This window comes from Ambystoma mexicanum, chromosome 4q (assembly GCF_040938575.1).
Source record: "Ambystoma mexicanum isolate Mex_15411 chromosome 4q, UKY_AmexF1_1, whole genome shotgun sequence".
Lineage (NCBI taxonomy): Eukaryota > Metazoa > Chordata > Amphibia > Caudata > Ambystomatidae > Ambystoma > Ambystoma mexicanum.
The window spans coordinates 122,310,419-122,335,753 of record NC_090928.1 but is presented as its reverse complement, the minus strand read 5'-3'; the positions used below and the strand labels follow the sequence as shown (position 1 = coordinate 122,335,753).

The window sequence follows — 25,335 nt, the reverse complement described above, 5'->3', positions numbered from 1 at the left end:
TGTGGAGTTAGGCTGCTGCAGAGAGTCCTGGTGTGGCCAAAATGAATGTGCACCTTTTTTTGTACTTGCATCCTTGCTTGCCCTGGGATGTCCTGTGTCAGTTGTAGCCAATGTATGGCTATTTATTTGTTGTTTGGGTGTAACCTCCTGCTGAATCCTACAGAGTGCTCCTGGTAGTCGTGGCTGCTGTGTTTTGTGCCCCATGGATCACCTGTCCAAGTCTCTTAGTTGTAAAAGCCTCCTCAGATACTGGGCTAGGTCACGGGTACATGTCCCTCCACCCAGAGCTAATCCCAATAGGAGGAATTATCTATGCACCAATCGATCATGAACCATTTTTGCAGCAAATGTTTCTGTGAGTGCCTATCTCTGGATCCTTAGACCCTGATCCCATAGTTGGTCCCATTCCCAAGAGTCTGGGAGCAAAGGGGTTTTGCAGCTGCTCATCCAGGATATCATCCATTGAAAAAGTGAGTTTTGGAGTTCCTCTACAAACATATCTGCGTTGCTTGTTGGTTCTCGAATCTTCCGCTGTTGAGAACTTAGTACAGGAACTTAGTATCTATTGAGAACTTGATACAGGAATTCTGATTTTATCTGTTGTTCAATGCCCCTTTAGGTCTTTATCCTACACCGTTTTAAAATCTTCCTCACTCTTTCTAGGTTCCCTGAGCGGTTTAGTTCATGCCTAGAAAACATCTTGTGCTCCATGTGCAACAATAAAAGTGTCATTTTGTGACAGAACAAAACCTTTCTTATGTGTTCCCTATATTTACATAGCTGCAGAATACAGAGCAATTAAGCAAAGTGTCCTTCCATCACGTAAAGACACTTGTTATTTCACATGGTACTCAGAATTAGCCCCCTTATCACACCATTAGAAGAAGGGTCACATACTCAGCAGCACCTGTGTTTCAGTAATGTGAAGACATGGAGACTGCTCCATGCCATTTGTTGCACCCACCTTAAAATGAGGGTGGTGATTTTTGGCATGGAGCAAGGGGGCCCGCTCTGTAGTGGCAAAGTGCCACAACTACAGAGACAAGGAGGACATTTTCAGGAGGGCCTGAGAGGTGGGCGACCTTGAATGGTAAGGGGCTACGGTAAGGATTTACCAAGACTTGTTGAATCACACGCTGGAACAGATAAGAAAATGCAGACCCCTTACACAATGGTTGCAGGAAGAAGGCGTGTGCTACTGTTGGCGTTTTCCCCTTTGCCATCTCATTTGAATATGGGTGGGAGCATTATGAGCTCAAGCATGGCGAGGTAGGAACCCAGCTGCTGATGGAACTAAGAAAAGAGGGGACTTTTCAGGAAAAGGATGGGTGCGCAGGTTGCGAGAGGGGTTTAACAGTGTCTTGGCACAGCCAAAAGTCTCCGGAAGCAATCGGTCCCCAGAAAATCAAAGAAATTGCAGGTGACCCAGTCAAAGGCCCCAAGCTGAAGAAGGGGGCTCATGACAGAATTGTTGATTACCCTATAACATGAGGTGGGCGGGGGGGTATTGCCCAAACGAGTTAAGTAGAGTTTATTGGTTGGTGGGGCGAACTGGAGGGGGGTGGAGGGGGGTTACATGCATAGCTCAGTTGCAGCTCTGGAGATGTCTTTATCATGGGGGAGGTAGGAGGATTCAACTGAAGCCCGACAATGGTTAATTGGAAGGTGGCCACGCTCGATGTAAAGGGATTAAATTCCCTAAATAAGCGGTCACTAACGGCAGGTTTGTTTCACAAGGTCCAGCTAGAGGTTCTCTTCTTACAGGAAACCCACTACGGGCATGGGGCGGAACGGGCATTGAAGGGGGCGGACATTGGGCAGGCATACTGTGCTTCACATAAAGCCAGCAAGAAGGAGGGTGTGGGTGTTGTCTTGGTGAGCTCCATGCGGTTGACGGAGGTGCAGGTGCGGAGGGGCTTTGGAGAGCGCTTTGTAGCGATTAAGATTCATTTGGACAAGACAATAGTCATACTGGCGTCCCTGTATGCCCTTAACATGCACCAACTGGCCACTCCTCAGAGATCATTGTCTGAGATGAGGGATAAAAGACAGGAGTTGCATTCACTGTTGATTGGGGAAGCGCTGAAGAAACTATGCTACACCAAACAGAGGTATTATGAAAAGGGGGAACCGGGTGGGGAACATAGTGGCCAGTAGAATATAGGAACAAAGGGTGGAGAGGAGAGTGTCACACATGCAGGGAATGAAGGGGACCTGCTGGGAAGCCAGGGGGATTCCCCCAATTGTTTTAAACAATTCTATGAGATCCTGTATGAGCGCCCCTCCCCTCTGCCCCCGGAAGAAAGGGAGGTGGCTAGACAGGGTTACCTGGGGAGGCTTCCGATTCCGAGACTGAAAGCGGGCAAAAGTGTTGCGCTAGAGGCAGTAATTACAAGAGAGGAAGTGCTGAAAGCCATAGCCCACCATAAGCCAGATAAGGCGCCTGGGGAGGACGGCTCAGCCTTTTACAAACAATTTCAGGAACTGCTAGCAGGTCCCATGGAAGCACTTATAGCGGTTATACCTAAAAGTGTAAAGACCCCACATACCGTAGTTCGTACCGCCCCATTTCTTTATTAAACACTGATGCCAAATATTCGCTAGGATATTGGCATCATGATTGGAGGTGTTGCTGCTGCGTTTGGTGCACGCCGACCAGACAGGATTCATCCAGAACAGGCAGGGCTCGGACAACCTAAGTAAAACCCTACACATACTACATGCCCCGGAAGTGAAGAGAGAAGGGGCTGTGCTCCTCTCCCTAGATGCCAAAAAAAGCTTTCGACAGGGTGAATTGCCCATTTTTGACAGGAGTCTTGGAAAGGATCGGTATGGGACCTGCTTGATGCGGTGGGTCGCTGCTTTATACTCTGCCCCACGGGCCAAAGTGGTAGTCAATGGAAGAGTGTCAAGGGTGATAAACCTGTAAAGGGGGTACCAAGCAGGGCTGCCCCCTTTGCCCATGTTGTATGCATTTGTGATGGAATCGAGCTGTGCAGCAATCAGAGGTAAAGGGAGTCCACCTAGGTGGAAGCGAGTATAAAGTAAGTCTGTTTGCGGATAACGCACTCCTTTACATCACTGAAACCAGGACCTCGGTCTGGGCGCATTTGCAGGGTCTCCGAACATATGTGGAACTATCAGGGTATAAAGTCAATCTTGAAAAGTATGTGGTATTTCAGGCGGGAAAGGGAGAGGATGGGGAGTTCATGAGGCACATGGGGGTTTAAAATACAAAAGAAGGGTTTCCGATACCTGGGGATTGAAATCGCGAGAGAGATGGAGGATCTGTTCGTCAGGAATTACACCCTGCTCTGAGACAGGGTAAAGCTTGACCTACAACGTTGGGGACGGCTTGCTCTTTCGTGGGCAGCCGCCTCAAATGTATTAAGATGACAGTCCTTCTTAAGCTTCTGTTTTTGTTCCAGATGCTCCCGATAGTTGTGACGGCCACTTATGCACACAGCACTGGAACTCACAATTGTGCAATACTGGTTTGCTTTCACTGTAAAAAAAAAAAAACATATTTTGTTACAAAATATGAATTTTCAACTGCAACTTAGTTTTCCATCTTATTAATTTTAAAATGCTAGGAAAATAAATATGCACAGTGCTTCTGTTTGTTCCATGAGCAGCAACACAACAGAAGCTGAATGGAATAAACCATTCCTTTTATCACAGTGTGCAGTTTCTTTTTAAAGGCTTCAGAGAACTACATTATGTTTCAGAGGCTTTTATCCATGACTTGCTATTTTCATCCATGTAGATAAAAATCAAAAGAAATCTTCAGGTTTCTGTCAAGTAACGTGACCTTTGCACTTCCCTCTGCTCTAAACTTGTGCATAAATGTACACAGGAAAACAATAAAGCTGTTGAATTTACAAGATTTTCATGTGTAAAATGGCCTGGTACGCACCTTACCTGCAGGCCTGGGAACGGGTGCAGAAAGCGCGGACAATATAGAATACCTTACGCACCTGCTCGATGAGACTCGCACGAACATAGAGGACGAATGGCTCCCCTTCTTTACTTAATACAGGCGTTGAAATATTGGGACAGAGGACTGGAGAGGGGGGAGGCGGCTGTGACTATGGTGGTTGTTCTTTGTTTTGTTTACTATTCTAGACTATGCATGGGGAGTGGTGGGAAGGATAAGGGAGGGTACATTTTGAACACTGATATGAGCCAAATGTTTTGTGAAACGCAATAGAATACTGGTGATTTGATGTATTACAAAATGAGAAGTACATTTTTGGAAATCAAGTTTATTATCAGTTCTTCAGTATGTCATGTATGATTTGTTGTTTCAGCCCCCGGTTACATTGCATGACGTTGCTGCTTATTTCTCTGAAGAGGAGTGGAAGCTTTTACATGAATGGCAGAAGGAGCTGTATAAGAATGTGATGAATGAAATTCACCAGGCCCTGGTTTCTCTCGGTATGCATTCATTATTGTTCTGTAAGTGTTGTAAGCATTTGAAAAGTACCTGAATTGGTATTAGTTATGACTGTACTGGGAACATGTTTTCTTGACTTGTTACTGTGCACTCCTTGTGCATTTCCCTCCGGTTGCTGTAAATGGTTCATGAAAATGGGCCGAGTGTCGTGTTGGAATCCTGACAACCAAAATGTATCTTATGGTACTGCTTGCAAACGTCACAGTTCAGATATTTTAGTAAAATCCGTTGATTATAAGTTAGGCATTTCACACCAAAGTGATACACATAAGCAGATCTCCCCTTGATAAGTAAGAAGAGGGACGTTCCAACTTATCCAAAAGCAGGAGCCATCACTGGCCGGACCCTAACAATATCCAGGAATATGGGTATTGGACATCCTTAATGCATCTATGGCTGTTTACGACCCACTATAAGATGGCCGCAGGAATAACAAACTTACGCAACCAAGATAGCTGCTGCTGGGGACACAGCTTAAGGAGCCATGTCGAGGCTCTAGGCACTCCAACATGGGCCCATGGCTAAATAAACCATACTCTGGGCCCAGGCCAGTGCATAGCTTTCTTTCCAGCAACCCGAGCGCTCTCGCACTAAACGCTTTCCAGTGGCTTTGAACTCTGCAGCATTATATGGTTAGTCCAATTCCCATAGTGTGATATCGGGGTTGGGAGGAGGAGTGCGGAATCGTAGTAACAAACCCTGTTTCACTTCGGGGAGAACCCACTGATGAAAAGCCACCCTGAGTGCAGTCCGCTTCACCATCAGCCCCACTTCCTCTCAGCCTAGACATGCTTGAGAGCCTTTAAGAAGCGCCATCTGTGGTTGGGTTGCTAGGTGGTGCGGGGCAATCCATGAGGAAACAAGGTGTCCTGCAAAACTAAGGTAAGGTAAGCGTTGCACCCTCCTACTTTTGGACAAGCATGCAAAAGAAGAGCACTCAAGACCTAAGCCAAACTTCGATCAGATGCATGACGCAACTACACTCCCACTGCCAAACTCATCTGACTTTCCCACAAGACATTTCAACCAGAGCAAAAACAACCATCTGCCTCCATATTAATTCCTGATCTATCGCTTACCTCTTTTATCGCTGAGATTTTGATTAATACTGCTATCACCTGATTTTCATGAGTCGTCCCTGCTATCCAGCAAAACTATTATTATTATTATTTATGTATTTAATAGTGCAATTATGGTTTACATCATTACTGGGATGCTGCCTTGTAAGCCACCAATGTATGTCTATGTATATATGTCTCTGTACTATGATTTGTTCGGGGTTGTCCAACTCCAGGAGCGGAATCCTGACAGGTTTTCAGGATATCTTTCATTAATATTCATGAGGTCAAATGTGCATACATTTAGAATGATGGTATGCACATTTGTCATGAATATTCACGGGGGGTATTCTAAAAACCCGACATAGATCTAACCTTCGAGGCCTGGAGTTCGACAACCCACTCTAGAGTCTAGGGAGGATAGCTCAGGGGCAACGCGCTTGCCTTGGAAGCAAGACGACACGCAGCACCACAGGTTCGATCCCCAGATCGGCGCTTAGAAAACTCTGGGTATTAAGCGCGTTATAAATAACCAATCAACTCAAATCAAATCTAGTCGATCTCTCGATGCCCTCTGACATGGTGGGATCCCTAGTGTAAAGATTTGGCACGTTACAATCAAATGTGTCTCTTCCTTGGCAGAAAGTGCTCAGCAGGTTATCTTTGGACCTTTCCATTCTTCCTAATCTGGTGACGTGTGCGATTTCCCACAGGCCCCTCCCAACCCCTGATCTCTCCTCCAATGGTCCCCTCATTTTCTATATCTGATACCTTTTCAGTATTATTCAGCAATTCAAACTTGCGTACCAGTAGTTTGCTGATGATACCCAACTTATAGTCAGATTTAGGAACCCCACAGAGCAGACAACACAGTTTGTCTAATGAGTAGAGGCTATACAGATATAGATGAGGAAGAATTGGCTCCAACTGAACAAGTGCCAAGCCAAGATTATACTTTTCTGCATCTCCACCAAGGTAGGCCACTTGCCTCATTCATTCCAACTTCCTCTTTGCTCAATCGCTTCCCTGTTATGACCATACATATTAATAATCTGGGGCTGCTGATGGGCATGAAACAAATTACTCGGGCACAGTCTTTCATACCTTCTTGTTGGCAATTGGGCCTTTTTGTGGATGCCTTTGTTAATTCCTGCATGGACTACTGCAATCGCTAAATGCTGGACTGGGCATGTTTCAGACAATACAAAACGCAGCTGTCAGATTGGTCACTGGTTTTAAGAGGAATGATCCTGTCACTCCTTCGCAGAGATCTCTCCACTGCTGGAGGTGAAAGAGAGGACCATCTTCAAAGTATTGTGCCATGCGCATAATTGTCCTTGGGACTCTGGCATGGTTAACCTAAGTAGTGGCATTTACTGATATTGCCCTAAAAAAGCTCTTCTATCACCACATCAGGGACTGCTGGCTGTTCCCAATGTTCACTGTTCAATCCAGGAAGGATAACAATTTGCTGTTTGATGTGCCAGGCAATGGCACCTCATTTCTATCTCTCTTAGATACAAACTCAATCACTGGCCCTTTAAATACATGCTAAAAACCAGGATTTTTCTGTTTGATTTCTCTGGTCCAGTCTGGCTAGCTTTTCTACTGCAGTGATCACCAGCTGCAAGAACAACTTTAGTTTTCTGAGTGCGCTCTACAAATGATCACAAATACTCATTCACCTACTCACAGACAGAGATGTCCACATTGCGATTCCACACATTCCATGAACGGATAATACACCATCTCACAAGGTTTGCTAAGGAGAAGGACGTTAAACCCTTCGGGAGGAAAACATAAGCAGCCAATAGCATACCAATTGCTTCAAACACTGCAAAAATGCAAACGGGAGGAGAAAAAACAATTGCAACATAAACACACCTACTACTTACAACTCCAGATCTGAAGGCGGACACCTGAAAAGCCAAGGAAGCCCATTAGAACTGAATAGAGCAAGCACTGTGCCTCCAAAAGGACATTTTCAAGCTAATCATGCAGATTAGGATATATTATTCTGCAGCATCAAACCTAGACATTCACAACATCTCTGTGGTGCCATTTCGGAAAAGGCAATATATTAAATACACACCTTTTTCTCCAGAACGTAGTGTGGCGCAGTTCCTAAAGTGTGGAGCATTACTGTCTACTCAAACCTAGACATTCACAACATCTCTGTGGTGCCGTTTCCTCCCATTCCATCAACCTGTTGATACTGATACACAATTACCTAAACAACAAGTAGACAACCTTTGGACCATGAGTACAAACCAGATCCCATCCCAATCCCTCTGCACCCATACATCTTGAAATGTTGTTAATTCACAGAACAGGAATTCTCAACACAAGTCAATACTAGCAATCCAGCATGAACTCCTGCGAACCCTTGCAGACGAGTCCTCTGCAAAACGTTTGTGCAACATCATCAATGTCCTTCAATCTTCTGGGCCTTATTTATTTGCAAATGGAACAAGGAATCATCTCAGGAGCACTAATTATTGCATACATCAAGCCACTCTTGAATAACACTGGCAGGCATTCTCAACAACCTAGCAAGCTAGCTACCTCTCCATCCCCAAAAGCTCCTGGAGCAATTAATCTTCTCGACCGTGTGAAATCTAACATCAAACCCAGTTAGGAATAAGACCACTATAGGGATTTCAATCCTATTCTCAGCTATACCCCATCCTCCTAAGACATATCGGCTGCCTTTGGTACAGTTGGCTACACAATCCTGATAAAATAGACACTCTTGCAGGGATGGAGCTAAAAGAATTATGTTAAATGAAAACAGGACAGAAACCTAGTGTATGCCAATGTCCATTTATTTCAATGCTGTGTAATATCTCATGTGGTGCCCTGCAGGGATCCAGCCTTTTCATACACCCCTTCAACATTTGTCTGGCCCCTGTCATGGATATCGCAGCAAACGATGATTTATCCGCTACTACTATGTAAATGACCTCCAAATGGCCTACAAACTAAACCTGGACTCAATGAATTGCTTATCAGACCTGGCCAGAAGCTGGTCTCCAATAGTATCCTGGATGACTGGTAAACTCAAGGAAGACCACACACCGCACCATAATCCCTTGGCCATAAGAGATGGGAGACTGCTCTCAGCCCAACAAAATGGGTGAAAACCTCAAGATTTATATGTCCAACTAATTTACCCTGGATGTTAAGATGGGTTAAACGCATCATGCTGTACTTGCCGTTTCCACACAGAATCCTCATGGTAATTCCACTGGTACACTCAAGATTGGACTATGCCCGCAGCCTCGACATAGGCTTTCCAGTCTACATGGCGAACCACTGCTATAGAGCACAAATCGCTCTAACAAGACTCTTGCTGAGACCTTAAGGATGGGAAACACTGCACCGCCACTCCAGACATCTCCTGAAAACGTAGCTTATCACAAGACCGAAAGAAGGAAAATAATGGTACCATCGACACCTTGCACGGTCAGGACTGATTCAGAGACTGGAAATTTCCATAACTAAACTGGTGACTATAAACATACCCATATCCATAAGAAAATATAGTTCAGCTCGGACAGTGCGACAACCGGGCATGTGCCAGATTTACCACTTGTTTCAAGGGAAACTAACTTAATATTTTCAGAAACTTCATTCTTCAATAAAAAAGCATAACATATCTGCTTATTTGGTTAGAGCAGTGACAATAGCCCGAGATCCAAATAAAGTTTGATAGGTAAAAGTAAGAAGCAGCTCATGGGTGTTCAGCTTAACCCAACAAGCAGTCTACTACCTCTGGGAAATGTGGAATTAGCACAAGGTGTGCCACAAATAGAACATCTGCATGAGATGCAAACTGTAAAATATTGCACACCATGTGTGACCTACTGTGCTTTTCCTATTTTATAGATGGCCCTAATGCTTCTTTGTACTGTGAAGGCATCACGAAGTAAGACACAGACAACAGATTACATTTTCTAAACAAAATGGTTTATTTTCTTAAATGTCAAAATGGATATTTTCTTAAATGTCAGAATGGAGTAAGGCCTAACTTGCCCTATGCTAATGTGGGATTTCCCTACCTAAAGAAACTAAGGATAGCCTGTGTCAGTAAGTTCAACTCAAAAGTCTGTCTGTGTCCAAAACCTATATTGGCCCTCACAACTAAAGATAAACAATGTGTAGGGATATCGGCAACAGAGTGTTCCAGATACAATTCTGAACTTCTTCCAGCTCCTGGCTTACTTTCCAGCCTCCCTTGCCAAAGTTCAAAACAGTTCCAAAATGCCTTGGGGTTCCCTTCCCCAAGAAGTCAGCACTTCCAGCTTCAAAACCTACAATCAGTTCAAATCTCTTGGCTTTCAAAAACAGTTCCATTTCAACTTTGTAATCCTCCTTTTCAATAGTTGACACAGATTGCTATCTTTCTCATTCACTTCAGCAATCTTATTATAAAACGCAGCTTTCCTTTGCTCTTTCCAAGCAGGTGTCACTCGGTCTAGGCACGTTGTCGGACGACACAGCCCACCCATTACAGGTCACGCAACCGATAACCCTTGGCACTTTGTTATACTTCTCTATTCTTCAGGCTTTTTTGCCAACACAGGTTTTCTGTCTCTGAAACTGTGTCTTTGGTTAACACTCATTTCTGATTCTGCTTGGCAGTCTCTTGGCTTTGCCACAACATGTTTTCCACACAACTCACTCAGTGGTGTGCACCCTTTTCCACCACATTGTTTGCTTTTCACTTTGTTCATAAATGTTCATCACTTGCTTTTCACTTTGTTCAAGATTGTTCATCACTTGTTCTGTATGTTCATATAATCTTTCCTTTAGTTCGGTATTCAATATTACTTGTTTCACTCTTAAAAGTACTAATAACTCTTTGCAGCTTGTTCTGCATTCAAAAACCCTCAATTTGGTTACCAAAACCAACTGTCATATCTTTTTGCATTAACAATTTCTGCCCACAGCTCCTGAAGCGCCCCTATAAGTGTTTTCCATTTTTTTACTCACTGTTATGCGGCCGCTCCTCTGGGCGTCTTCTTTCTACTTTCCGACTTTCTCACGCTCCGCTTGTGCTTTTCGGGAGCATGGTTAGCAGTCCTCAGCCGTCTTTGAACCTTGCTGCTTGTTTTGCGTAACTCCCCTCTTCCTTCCCGGAAGCTACCTGTGATGGTCTGGAGCCTTCCGTGTCCCAGAGCTCCGGCTGAGGGCACAAGGCAAAGGGCTACTGCAGGTGTCTAGACCCTCTGACGGCCTGCTCAGGCTCCACTGTCTCTTTTACCCTTCTGCTGCACATGGCGCCATTCCCGCTGCCCCATCCCCAGCCTGCTCCACTTCTGCCAGTCGCGTCCTGTCTTCCAGGCAGGTTTCTCTCCCTCTTTTCCTGGCAGTCTCTCGTTTGCACCTGGGGCCTGCTAAATGGTTGCAGGTGCAAGCCCTTGTCTTCAGTTGCCTGACCATAATTAAGCCTATTTGCTGGACATGCCTGACTATTGCAATGGTACTCCTCTACAGTCATCTTCCTTGTCTCAGTACCAAAGTGGTGTGAATGAATGGGAGTGTGCATAACTCCCAGTAGCCGCCGCCTCCTCTTAGTCTTAAAGGAAATGGTTGTAGGATATTTTGTTTGTAAGAAAGAGGGAATGATTGACAATAACCTACAAAGAATATAAACTGCCACAACATCATTTGGGAACGAAAGGCCCTGAACGATCCCCCACCGTATCTGCGAAGATTTTCCTCGCCTAGACATAGGGATCTCCCGATGAGATGCAGGCTAAACATCTTGCCAACCAGGGAGGTAAAATACTTAAGAAAACAAATCCCAGCTGAAGAGGCAAGATGTCGATTTTGTAAAAACCCGGATATGCTGGAATCAATAAAACATTGGATGCCATCATGCCCAGTATTGGCAACCCAAAGGAACCTGTACTTGGGAGAGTGGGTGGCCAAAATAAACATGTCAACGGAAGAGGACTATTGGGAAAGAATACTGACGGCAAAAAAAATTGGCCCCACCTTGGAAGCCCTAAGATTCATAGAACTAATCCTAAAGGGACTAAGGGAGGACAATGAAGAACTCCTAGGGCGGCCTGTAGTCCCTTAAGGAGGGTGTTGACTGAGAACGACACAGACTTAATTGTTAAAGGTTGAAATCTTTTATTTAACCAATAAAACAAACAAAAATAAAATAAATAAATAACCTATAAAGGCAAGGGCAGGGGGAGGGTAGGATTCATTCTGACAAGGGAAAGGGAGGATACCATGTCTCACCAAAAGACATCCTATCCCCAAACCCCAAGATCCCTCCACCCTGGTGATCCGCCCTCGGATATCAACCCCATGGTTGGGATCCATGAGCGATGGTCTTTCCCTGGCCACCTGAAAAGTGGATCCAGGGGGAGTAGAAGTGAGGATGCCCTCAGGTTCCTCACAGTACACATTCACAAACACACATCACAGTCTCTGTAGTGGTTTGGACTTGTTTAGACCATTCTCTGACCCTGGGCAGGCCACTACGCTAAATTCGGGGGGTGGGCCTGGGTGTTTGGCAGTTTCGGGCAGACCTAATATGCTGGCTTCCAAAACCTTTGTTTTAAATCCCCTATTGGGATAAAGCCAAGCCCTGTGAGTCAAGGGACATATAGGAGAACCCCTCTTCCTGAGCTGTGGTCTGCTGGAGTTTTGGAAGGTGAGCAGCTTTGCTTACCTGCTTTGAGATTCTCATTATTTCCTGCAATTTCTGCATTTGTAGGCCTTCTTCTGGCCATACTGGCTGGCCGCAGTGGTCTGGGCATATTTCTGATTTGGGTTTTAGGCTTGTAGGTGCCCTTCCCAAGTTTTCCTTGTTCCTCATCTGCTGGGGCCAGGCCTTCTATCGTGGGACTGTTTTCTGTGCCATTTTACTGCCGTTTCTCTGCCTCCTACGTTTTGGAAGCAGCCAGCGCTTGGAAAGGTGTTGCAACTTCAAGACCACGCTGCATCTGCTTGTTTGGGCCAACTCTGGTCATCACCACCGTTGTCCTGCTGCATGGGTTGTTTTGGTGTGCCTGTTGAGCTGCCAGGACTTGCTATGTGAAGGTTCTCCCATCCTCCTGGGGTCATCTCTGTCCCTGATTTCACTTCTGGATTGTGGGTCCCATTCCTTTGAAGGACAATTGCTCTTCTTTTGGGTCATCGTTGGCTAAGTTTCAAAGTCTGTGTGACTGGATCCTTCTTTTTGAATTTTAAAAATAAGTCTTTTACTTATCTGGTAGTTATTCTTTCCTAGAACAGTGCCTTCAGGAATCAATACTGTAAGTTCTTACCTCTGGGACCTTAGTTGGCGCATTTCGGAAGGTACTCACCCTCAGGGGTCCCTGTGGTATGTGGTCATCAATTTCTACAGGTGCCCTTCTACTGCATTTCCCTTTTGGTTAGCATTGGGGGCTGAACCATGCTCTGCTTCTCTGCTGCTTGGACTGCTGGGTCTGGGATCCCTCATTGAACCTCTTCTGAATTTCTACTGGTGTCGCCTGCAGTTGATTGATTTCTTCTGAGTGCCTGTAGGAAAGAACTGGCTTTTCATCATAACCACAGGTCATACAGACGTGGCCTGTTTCATATGTGGCACTTTCCTCAACACTAGAACTCCTACAAGTGACAATGCAATGGCAGAACTGTGTTAAGTTGGAATCAAGAGACGGGCCAATTGATTGTGGTGTGAGGTAAAGACTTTTATTATGGCGCAAAACCCTGCTCTAAACCTACTCTCTAGTACCTACAGTAAAAAAAGAAAATAGTCCAAAAGGGTGCATGTCGGGACATTGTACAAAAAGTAAAGCTGTCCCCTGTTTCAAACCCTATCTAGCCTGATCATAATATTACTACTACAAAGTATCACAACTATAAATAAAATGGTTAAGGGCTTCCTGCCGGGTTGGCTGGATTCTGACCTGCACTGGTTTGTCCCAATTCGTCATCAGGTAGAGATTCTGAGACTGAAGACCTCTCACACGTCCAACATGGAAAAATTCCCAAGGCTCCCACACATGGAAAAAAGGAAAACAAATGTATCTAGTCCTTTGTGCCTGTATTTCAGTTCTGTCTCAAGGAAAGTTTTTTTTTCAGTGGCCAGGCCACTCCCACCTCTCCCTGGAGTTTTATGTCCCATTGTGGGGTTGTCTCTCTCTCAGCTCTGCTTGGGCTGTTTACTCTCTCAGGCTCTTCTTGCTCCCAGCCCCTTTCACTGTTTCTAGTTCCTCATCCCCTCGTGGGGTGTTCAGGTTCTTAGCCCGGCTGTGCCGCAGTTTGGTCCCTCTTAGAACTTTGTTCTCTCACTCAGTCTTGGGTTATATGGTGGTTCGACACCTCTTGGATCATTCATTCTCTCACTGCAGCTTGGAGTATACGACTTGGGTTGTGTGGTGCTTCAACACCTCTTGGACCTTTCTGTTCTCTCACCCCGGTATGTGGCCTTTTAGAACCAGCACGTTGTCCTCCCAGCTCCCCAAGCGTACTGCGCCCCTGTCTTGTGGTGGGTATGTTTCTTGGAGGAGACAGCAACGCGGTTTCTTCTCTCTGGTCCTCTACGTCCTTGCGCAGGCTTTGGTTCTTCCTGCCAGTCTCTGCGGGTGCTGGTGGACCACCTTTCCAGGGATTGCGTCACTTCTCGGTATTGCAGACTCCAGCTTCTCGAGCTCCGGGTATGGTAGTAGGAAACAGCTTTGCAGGCTTCCTTGCCCTCTAGCACACCACACGATCCAAGTAGGATGTCGCCCTAATTCTGCAACGAAGGGGGCGTGGCCCTCGTATCTTGGCTCCACAGGCTAGTAAGCGGCACTTCAGCTTGCTCCTTTGCTCTACTTCACGTCAGTTTTGTGCAGCTTTTATATCCGTCTCTGAAAAGAGATGAAGCAATCCGTTGGTTGTGTGATGGCAGCAGCAGCGGGTCAGAAATCAAACCAGGTGAACCATTCCTTCAGTAATTTGGTGATATCCCTAAATAAGCCCTGACGACATTGGCTGCCTGAGATAGGGGGAGATGACAGATATCCCTTCTAAAGGATGGACTGTCCTCTAATGGGGGGGGGGCCATTGGGATCCCACTTGCCCTGTCACCTAGCAGATGTGTAGGTTAGCGGGCCCACCTCCGCAGTCCCAAAGGGAGTGGCTCCCCCATAGGGAGAGGGGACGAATTCCCTGGATTCTTTTTCTAAGTTCTGGAGTACTTCGCCAAGCCTTGGATTTTAAGAGACCATATGTAATTTATTAGGTATTTTTAAATCTGGAATTACACTCTGGTCAAAGGAATTACATTGTTTCACTGTGCTGTTGCAGTTTCCCTCCTTGCTGTGTCATATGCCTTTCTGGGTCTAGTGATGGTCTAACTAAAATCTATCCTGTATACAAAAGGTCTGGGAGCCCCTCTACCGAGAACGAACATGGACAAGTAACCTGTTTTATATGAAGGAGCCCGCTTGGGAGGGTCTACACCCACGTTTTAGCTCACTGTACCTTTCACAAAGGAGAAATAATCCATTTGCATATCAGTCTGGTCCCACCCACTTGGGCAGTCCAGCACCAAAATGGTAGGCTAATATCCTCTGAACAAGAGTACCAACAGCAACCGCAGAAAAGTATTTCGGCCTCATCGGGCCTCATCAGTGAGGTGAAGCTGTGCCTCTCTAAGCAAAGTAGAGGGGCTACCACACTCCTCTTCAAAATATATCCTGGACTTTGGTATTCTTCCTGGCTGTGTTGGGCATTGTGTTTCTTTGTTCATCACTTCTAAATGCTACAACTGGGTTATATGCACATGCGCTATGTATAATGTTTTATTTAGAATGTTATAGGAAACCTGAACTAAGCTCTGTTGTGGTACCCTTGGACCCTGACTAGTAGTCATTACTGAGTGTGATATAGTGTAAAGGGTATTTTCCTTGACTCACCCCTGAAAGTCTATATGTATTGTTGCCAACAGGTATTGGACTTGTATTTTAGGGTAATCAGTGAGTTAGGCATTTTCTTGCTATTTACAGTTTTTATATAAACTATACTCTTGTGTTCTGTGTAATCAAGTGTACTTATTTTTACCATCATAAATATCTTATGTCTGACCTTAGAAATAAAGTGTATATTTTTGTCAGTATCCCAGAGTGATGTATTCTTTTCTGGTGTTTATTAGGTATAAACCTCCCTGAGAGCTTTCCTCCCACCTGAAGTTACGCCTGACTGCTCTGCTATGATTGGAGAGTCTAGTCTTTACTTTCTGGCGCCACATTTCTACCATTCAGTGAGATGACTAGACCATCCTCACCAGAGCTTTCTGCAAAAAACCTCTCTAACAGAAACCTAACAATAAGTTTTGATCTAGTATTTTCCTCAGCCAAAATGATGCCTCCTGCCGACTTCAATGTCTGTTGTATCCCTCTGGCTTGGTCGATGGAAACCGTCCAGGCACAAAATAAACAGTGCCACACAGCAACTTGCTATGCAATTCTGTACGTTTGTAAATTAATTTGACACTTGTGTAGCCCAGCTGGCAATTCTTAAGTGCCAAAAGCTAGTGTGGGAGTACTATCCAAGTAACGTTCTTTCTTTTTTAAATAATTGCAAACGATCATGCAAACCATTGGCTACCTCTGATCTACCTATCAGTGGCACCGGAGGCGGGAACCGGCCTGTTGCTCAAAGGCCCACTTCTAAGGCCCCTGTCAGCTTCCCTGTCTGCTTTCTGGGATACTAATACAACAGCCTGACCCTCCCTGGGGTTGCCATCTCTTTTCTACTATGAACCTGGACTTCCATGACTTTCCCGTTTCCCCATCTATTGGTTAGTTTCCCTCTTTCTGCCTACCCTTTCTTTTTTTTTCCACTTCACTGACCTTCACTCTACCTTCTTCCTGTTTTTTTTATTTATTTATTTTTTTATGTTTTTAACTGGTCTTAATGCTCTCGTCTGAGCACTCACCTATGATCCCACCTCATTTCTTTTACCAATTGGTGCCTTAGCTTTTGCCTTCTATTTCAATATCTGGGTGTGTTTGGGAAAGTCAAATTTGGGTGTGTCTTGGGAAAGTCAATTTTGGGTGTGTTTTGGGAAAGTCAAATTTGGGTGTGTTTGGGAAAGTCAAATTTGGGTGTGTTTGGGGAAAGTACATTTTGGGTGTGTTTTTTGGGTGTGTCTTGGGAAAGTCAAATGTGGGTGTGTTTGGGAAAGTCAAATTTGGGTGCATTTTGTTCACCTACATTGCTACCTGCTAGCCCAGTGACTGCTCCATACCTCTGATCTTCTATATTTCTCCTACTGCCTCCTCTCTCTACCTGCCCATGGCATTATCTGTTTCTCCTATCTATTCCAACTGTTTCTCTATCAACTTTTCTTCCCTTCTCACTAAGTCTGGTAAGAAGAAATTCAAAAAGGATATCTTGGTTTCTAACCCTCGTCTCCCCATCGCTGATACCTATTCCAGCGCCTCTGCCAGACAAACCCTCACTGACATCCTCCTTTTCGTTCCTTCACAAGATCTCTGTGTTCTGTCCTGTCTCCTCCTCTCCCATTAATGGTGGCACCCGCTGGGAAGTACGTATGGATCTCTTTGACTCCTCCAGAGTCTTTATTAACATCTATCTAAATGGTACTGTCATGGTGCAAGGCCCTCAGGCCAACCTCCTCCTCTTTGATAGGCAGTTCCCTCGCCTCATCAACTTCCTCTCATCTCCAGCTGTCTCCTACTCTCTTCCTCTGGCTACCCTGCCCTCCTCCGCCTCCTCCTTTGCCCCATCTCAAGCTCCTTCCACTCCTCCACAGGGCGTACCTACGATCTGTACCCCTCCCCGGAAGGTCTTTAAGTCTGGCATCCTTCTCGATCTCGCCACTCTAAATTCTCGCTCGGCCGTTAAACACACGTCTAACATCTGTCACCTCCTAGAAGAACTCGACCTTGATGTACTCGGTCTCACCGAGACATGGTTCACAGCCAGCTCTATCACGAGTTTTGCCACTCTCCTCCCCGACGCCTACAAGATCCTCTCAGCTCCCAGATCCAATCAGCCTGGAGGGGGTGTAGCCCTTATCTTCCCTGAGTGGATCCCTGCCTCTCTTATTCCCACTCAAGCTTACTCCTCGTTTGAATGCCTAGTCTGCAGGCTCTCTCTCTCTCTCTCTTTCCTAGCCACTCTCTTACTGTTGCTACTCTCTACCGGCTCCCTGGTCAAATCACCTCTTTTCTCTCTGAGTGGGCTGACCTCTCCTCTTCCCTCTTGGTCTCCCACCACTCAACTTCTTCTCCTTGGTGACCGCAACATTCATCCTGATTCTACCTGTCCCTCATCTTCACTCTTTCGCGACCTCTGTGATTCACTCTCCCTCTCCATCCTTCCTTCCGGCCCGACTCACTTGGCTGGCCACACACTTGATGTCTTGATCTCATCCGGCCTCCCCCTCTATACCCCCCTTACCACTCCTCTCTCCTGGAGTGATCACTGCCTCCTCTCATCTCTCCATCCCCTCCCCCCAAGCCAAGTCCACTCCTAGATTGCCACCCACCTTCTCAGATATCTGGCCCATGAAGCGTGTGTCAGTCGAGGCCTTTGCTGCAACCTTCTCCCGCCCTCTTCCACCCCAGGCTGACTCACATCCTGACACAGCCCTCTCTCTTCTCTCCTCCTCTATTTCTGCTACTCTTGATACTCTTGCCCCCGTCATGAGGATCCGTTTGAAGTCCAAAGCCAAGTGCAATTCTTGGTATGACTCTGATCTAGCTACACTTAAACGGAAGTGTAGGGCGGCGGAAAGGAAATGGAGGGCTTCTTGCTCATCCTCTGACAAACTGGCCTGCCGCCTGCTCCAAAGGCAATACCAACTTGCTGTCCACACTAAGAAGAGAGTCCACATACAAGCCAGCTTCTCTGCGGCATCTAACAACTCGGCCGAACTTTTCAAAATCTGCAAGGAGCTGGCCAACACTGCTGCAGTCTCTACCCCTCCTCTCTCCTCACAGGATCTTTGCAATGCCCTTGCTTCCCACTTTATCTCTAAAACCCAGGATATCCTGTCCACCCTCTCCTCTGCTCCCCCTCCTCCTCCCTCTCCTTCTCAGCCGGCTGACCTTCCCTCAGCTACCCCTCATCCCCCTTTCTCCTCATTTCCTCTTTTCTCCCCTGATGAGATATCTAGACAAGTCCGATCTATGAAAACCTCATCAAAACGGGTCCATCCCTGTTCCTCTAAAACCATTAAGGACCACATTGACACCCTTGCGCCGGCCCTTGCTGATTTCTGCAACCTCTCCTTTGCCTCTGGCTCTTTCCCCACCCCTCTTAAACACTCCCTTGGGCATCCTCTCCTCAAGAAATCCACTGCTGATCCGTCATGTCCGGCAAACTACTGCCCAATTTCCATTACTCCCTTTTTGGGCAAGCTCCTGGAAAAGCTGGCCATCTCTCAGTTTAAATTCCATTCTGACTCTGTTGGCTCCCTCCATGACCACCAATCTGGCTTCAGAGCTGCCAGAAGTATGGAAACTGCTCTCCTGAACATCCGTGAAAACCTGCTCTCCAACCTCGATTCTAACATTCCCTCTGTCCTCATCCTACTTGACCTCTCCTCTGCGTTTGACACGGTCAACCATACCACCCTACTCAATCGTCTTCGTGACAACCTCGGCATCACTGATCAGGCTCTGGCCTGGTTGACCTCTTTTCTCTCTGATAGACCCTCCCAGGTACAACTTGGGTCCTTCCTATCTTCTATCTCCCTCTCCACATGTGGTGTTCCCCAGGGGTCTATCCTCTCCTTTCAACCAATACCTGGCAACTCTCGCTTACTGCATCTCAATGTTCTGCTCAACTTTCCAGTGCTATGCTGACGACACCCAACTCATTTTCAGGCTTCCTTCAGCCTCCTCCTCTCCTTCCCTCATCTCCGATTGTCTAATCACCATTCAAAATTGGTGTGCCGCCAATGATCTATGTCTAAATGCCAACAAGACTGAGATCCTCCTTATTGGTACACTATCTCCATCCTTTCCTCTCACTCTCTGGCCGGCCTCCCTTGGCCCTCCTCCCACCCCCACTTGCGTGGCTAAGAACCTTGGGGTTATCTTTGACTCTACACTTTCCTTCTCTGCACACATCTCTGATGTCTCCAAAAAATCTAACTTTTTACTCCACCTCCTTAGAGGTACTCTACCTTTCCTCTCCTTCTCTCAAAAGCTCACTGTCTGCCAAGCTCTGGTTATTTCCAGACTGGATTACTGTAACAGCCTCTTCCTAAATCTGCCTGCCTCCACTCTCCGCCCTCTACAACTAATCCAGAACAGGACTGCGAGACTTGTCCTTGGCCTCAAGCCCTGGCATCGTATCTCTCCAGCCTTGAAATCCCTTCATTGGCTCCCAGTGGATGCAAGGATTAAATTTAAAACCCTCTGCATTTTTCACAAGGCTTTCTGGGGTCTGGGTCCAAAATACCTTCAGCTATCCCTCCGTAAATACCTCCCCTCACGAGCCCTTCGCTCCTCTACTTCAAACTCCCTCAGGGTTAGTCATTTTACAAAAAAATGAGCTGGGGGTAGATCTGTCTTCGGCTGGTGCCTCCCGTTGGAACAGCCTCCCGGCCACCTTGAAACTTGAGGAATAACGTCTTCGGTTCCGGAAACTTCTCAAGACCTTCCTCTCCTCTGCTTTGCACTTTCCACTCCCCCCCCACCCTCTGCACTTCTCTCCCATTTTCCTTTACCTTGCACTTGCGCTTTCTTTAATGTCACTGGGCCTAGTAAGATCGCTGTTTTCTGTTTTTTCTTTGTTCCCCTCGCTTTCTGCCTGGTCGCACTCTGAAACACTTGTGTACGAGCGCAATATAAATAAAATATCATTTCAATATCATTTCATTTCATCATAAGTCTAACCCAATCTAACTCCCCTTCACCTTGGTCTGATCACAACTTCATATTCACCACCACTTTTATTACCAAGACTTTGAAACAGCCTCATTAAACACCCTTAGCACCATCTAGAAACCTTAAAAATATCAACCGAGACGCTATGTTACACTACTCACTCCTATCCTTGATTTAGCACAATTGGCTAGAGACCCCTCAACCTTAGTCAGCCACTACAATGAAATTATGCTAGCAGCCATAGAAACAAACTGCTCCACTAAAAAGCAAAAAGATCAAACCCCTAGCTCATGTCAGTCCATGGTTCTCCCCTGAACTTAAAGCCCTCTGGGCTTTAAAAAGTTCTGCTAAAAACAAATGGATCAAATCACCATCTCAAGAAAATAGAACACTATTCCAAACCCTACCAAATAACTACAAGAATGAAATCATTAAATCTAAAAGTGAAGTCTACAACCAAAGAATATCTAAGGCCCAATCCAACACCAGAGAACTATTCACCATCCTCTGCGAATTGGAATCACCAGCACCTACTCCAGACTTTACGATTAAAGACGAACAATGGTGCTCCAATATTCAGAATGCTCTTGCTGACAAAATCTCATTACTACAAAGGAAAATATAACAAAAAAAATCCATACTCAACCTTAACCTTACCCCATCAACCACATACCTCTCACCAAATAGCACTAAGGTAAACAAATGTACATTTTCCCCAATTACAACCTTAGATAAAATCAACATCATCAAAAGCTTAAAGCCATCTAGATGTAAAGGCGATATTTGCCCTGCTACCTTGGTAAAAGATTGTGCAGTTGAACAGGCACCTTTTTGTCACCAGTCTCCTCAATAACTCGTTCGCCTCCAACACAGTGCCTAGTGACTTAAAAACAGCTTAGGTGCTACCCTTGCTAAAAAAAAACACCTTAGATCCTAAAATTCCAACCAATTTTTGCCCCATAACTACAGTTTTCTTCTTACTTAAAATATTAGATTGCGCAGCCTACCTGCAAATCCAAAAAACATTTAGAAGATAATCATCTCTTGGGTTTAAGACAATCGGGTTTCAGACCAGGCCATGGCACCGAAATAGCATTACTTGATCTGAAAACTCAAATGGATTATTACATAGACAAAGGAGAACTTTGAATCCTTCTATTGTTAGACCTTTCAGCAGCGTTTGAACTGGTCAATCATGATATACTATGCCAACACCTTGAGACCGCAGCCCAATTCTTTCCAGATTCCATCAATTGGATCAAATCGTTTCTATGTAACAGAACCATGAGGGTCTTTTTTCGGACACTTCAGCAGCTCACCCTGCCCCGGCAACCTGTGGCGTACCGCAAGGTTTGTGCGTCCCCCCCACACTGTATAATGCTTTCACCAAGCTCCTGTTTGACAAACTTGATAAAATGGGTATCACGTATACAAATGATGCGGATGATACTCAAATTCTAGTACCAATAACCGGATGTTATGATATAGACCCCAAAAATATAAACAAAATATACCTTGCAATCCAAGCCTGGATGGCACTCAATGAACTATGCCTCAATGATGATCAGACAGAGCTTATCCTCATTGGAAAAAAAATGAAACTCAGTAACCTCCCACAGTGCTGCAATTCCTTCATCATTGATGGCAACACCATCCAAGTGGCCAACGAAATAAAAACCTTAGACTATATTAATTCCACGCTCACACTAAATAGACAGGTCAATGCTGTTGTCTCTTCAGCCGTCTACACGGCTAAACTGATAAGAGCCAGCCGCCCTTTTCTCTCCACGGAAAACTCTATTACCCTGGCGAGGGCATTGATACTTTCCAGGATTGATTACGGCAACTCTCTCTTTGCAAGGACTAGCACTAGAAACATCAAAGAATTACAAACCGTACGAAACAACGCCATAAGAGCAGCATTAAATATCCCTAGCCACAATCCCATTTCATCCACTAGAAGGAACATTCACTGGCTCCCTGTGCATGACAGAATTAAATTCTAAATTTTGATGCTGGCGCACAAATGCATTGCTAATAAGGCTCCTAAATAACTTAGCAGCCTCATTTGCAAAGTCAATACTTACAGACCAACCTGCTCTGCCTATACGAACTTGCTCTCCACCCCCAGTTACAGAAGACAGAAAGCAGGAGGCTCAAGCTTCCCGGTTATAGCTCCAAAACTGTAGAACGCCCTCCCCTACCATCTGAGAAATGACACGTCATTCTGGTCATTCAGAAAAAACCTTAAAACCCTGCTCTTCAGATCCGACCTCTTTCAATAGTCTCTTAGCCCATTCATTTAGTACAAATTAGGATAAGGATTTGCAACAATATATAAATATGTAAAATTGTGTGATTTCTCCTTTTGGACTTAATATAAATTTACTGTTTAATGTTTTATGTTCTGGAGTTTATTGTTTTAACATTTAATGTATTGTGTAACTTGTAACGTAATGCCTCTAAGACGTCAAAGCTGTAACCATATCCTTAAGTAGTAATCAGTGCCTAGTTGCCTCTGGGCTATGTGCGCTTTAAAACTGAATAAATAAATAAAAAGAAGTAATCAAGATGATAATGTTATTAAGCTAGCTATATTCTGTTTGGCAAGACTAGTATGTGTTAATTTATTTGTTTTAAGACACCCTACAATTCCAATCTGTGAGAAACCTTAGGGTATCCTCACACCTACTCCCCTTGGATCCTCTTCTTAGGTGGCCAGGGAAGGGCCACGCTTTTGGATCCTGATCCTGGGGGGTGGGGGAGATGCAAGGGAGGATCACCTGTGTGGAAGGTCCATGGGAATTGGGGAGAGGATATCCACAAGTGAGACATGGGTCCTCGTTACAAGTCTGGCGGTCCACTAATAGCGTGTCAGTCGCACTGTGGACCAGCTCTATTACCAGATCAAACAATTCAGAGTCAATATGCCGGCAACACCACACACTGTGCTACTGGCACCGGAGACAAGGAGGATGAGGAGGAGGAGGAGGAAGAGGAAGAGGAAGAGGAGGAGCTTAACCTCCTCACCATCCCGTACTGCTGCGCCCGGTTCCCAGGGTCAGCCCACGACTCTATGCTTCTGTGGAACAGCACCCTGCCAGCATGCATGGCGCGGCACAGAGGACAAAGGACCTGGATGTTGGGTGTGTACATGGACAAGTACGCACACATTGCTGCATGGTTCACAGGCCAAAAGGGAGGGAATGACACAAATGCATGACTCGCATCCACTAGGCATCAGAGGGTGCATCCAGTGCATGGCCAAAAGTCAGTTCACAAAGAACGGGTGAAACACCAGACTGTTGTCATATCAGTCGGTGGCAAATACATACATGAACACTGAGGAAGTAAACAGGATACCCACTACAGGTACCAGAATGCAACAGTGCCACTCCAACAAATCAATACCTGCAGTGCACTGTGCCACCCAGGCCAATGAAGGCATGTCCTAGCAAGGTGCATGCATCCACTGACTGTGCAGAACCCTCAGTCCCAGGCAAAACCACTGCTGTGCACCTCCTGCCATGCATTCACACATTCATTGTAAATGTCAAAGTGCCCCATGCAGTGCACCATTGCCACTTGGGTGAATGCCGGTGCACAATGGTGACTGCTATCCGTCAAGCACAGGGGTGTAAGTCAGTGGGATAGGATAGGAGATGGACAATACGTCCATGGAGTGCTATGATGACTAAGAAGTAATGTGAATAATGTGCCGACTGTGCATGTGAGCCCTCATGATGCGTTGATGCATGTCGGTGTATGTCCAGACCGCGGTGCATTACATCATGTTGTGTGTGCAGACACTGTTGGGGCAGTGGCTTGACGATTACCACAATGGGGATATGCATGCAGGGCCTGTTGGAGGCTATGCAGTCCCACCTACATCAATCCACTCCAGGGAGTACAACACATCTCGGTACGGATGACACACAATTGCTGTCACAGGTTGCCTCACAGTGCACGACTCGCATACATACCATGGTCCGGGATCCATGGAGTTTCATGGTATAGAATTACGTCCCATTAGAACATCAGTCCTACCACATGCATGCCATGGCTCACCTTGTGCCCCCTCCACTTTGCAGGTGATTCCGGATATCCACCACTGCCCTCGCAAATGACCCTGCTGAGGGCTCCACAGTCGCCATAGGGCATGGCATACAATCGTGCCCATGTGCGAACAAGGGCAGCCATCGAGCTGACGTTTTGACTCCTAAAGGCACGTTTTAGATGCCTACACCGGTCAGGGAGTGCACTTGTGTACAGGCCAGAGAAGGTGGGGCAGCCTGTGCAATGCTTCATAATATCCACATTAGATTAAACATATCCCTTCCTCCCGACCTGGACATGCCATCACCAGTGGGTGGAGATGATGATGATGATGATGCTGACGAGGCAGCACCAGCCAGGCATAGGTACGTGTAGGTGGAGACCAGGGACGGGCATATTGTCCGACAACAAATCATAGACTTCTTCTGAGGCCCCCTCACTGTGCACCACCCATGATATGTCAGTGTAATTGATGTGCCCTCTCAATAACATTCATACACATGAATAACGACTGTCCACTCATTGTTGCAAGTGACTAGATGAATGTATTGACAAGTTCTACAAGCTATATATCAAACAGACTGCCCACCACCCCCTCCCCACACGCCCACCACCCCTTCCCCACACCCCCTTCCCCACAAACCCACCACCCCTTCCCCACACACCCACCACCCCTTCCCCACACAACCTAACAATGAAGTATCACTTGTCTGAGTCAACAGTCTCTCACTCTCTGTGCCTTTTCTTAGAAGGTCCCTTGCCACAGACAGGCATAACCATATGTCTCTGTAAGTGGCGCCTAGGGCTGCTCTGCACCAAGCTCACAGGGGGGCTGTGCTTAAGGTGCGGTCTGACCTAGGGATAGTGCCACTGACTCTGCAAGGGCGGACACACCCTCATT

At 46.0% G+C, this 25,335-nt stretch overlaps 1 protein-coding gene across 7 annotated transcripts in view; it reads left to right on the top strand.

The window, feature by feature from the left end:
• LOC138467533 (zinc finger protein 583-like) overlaps positions 1-25,335 on the top strand; it is a 667,149-nt gene that overhangs the window by 74,653 nt on the left and 567,161 nt on the right. For 6 of the 7 annotated variants that reach the window (XM_069607643.1, XM_069607642.1, XM_069607638.1 and 3 more), the window contains exon 2: positions 4,311-4,458. In XM_069607643.1, the coding sequence (XP_069463744.1) occupies positions 4,311-4,458 (148 nt within the window). The remainder of the gene's footprint in view (positions 1-4,310; positions 4,459-25,335) is intronic. The other variant, XM_069607640.1, reaches the window with a different exon arrangement.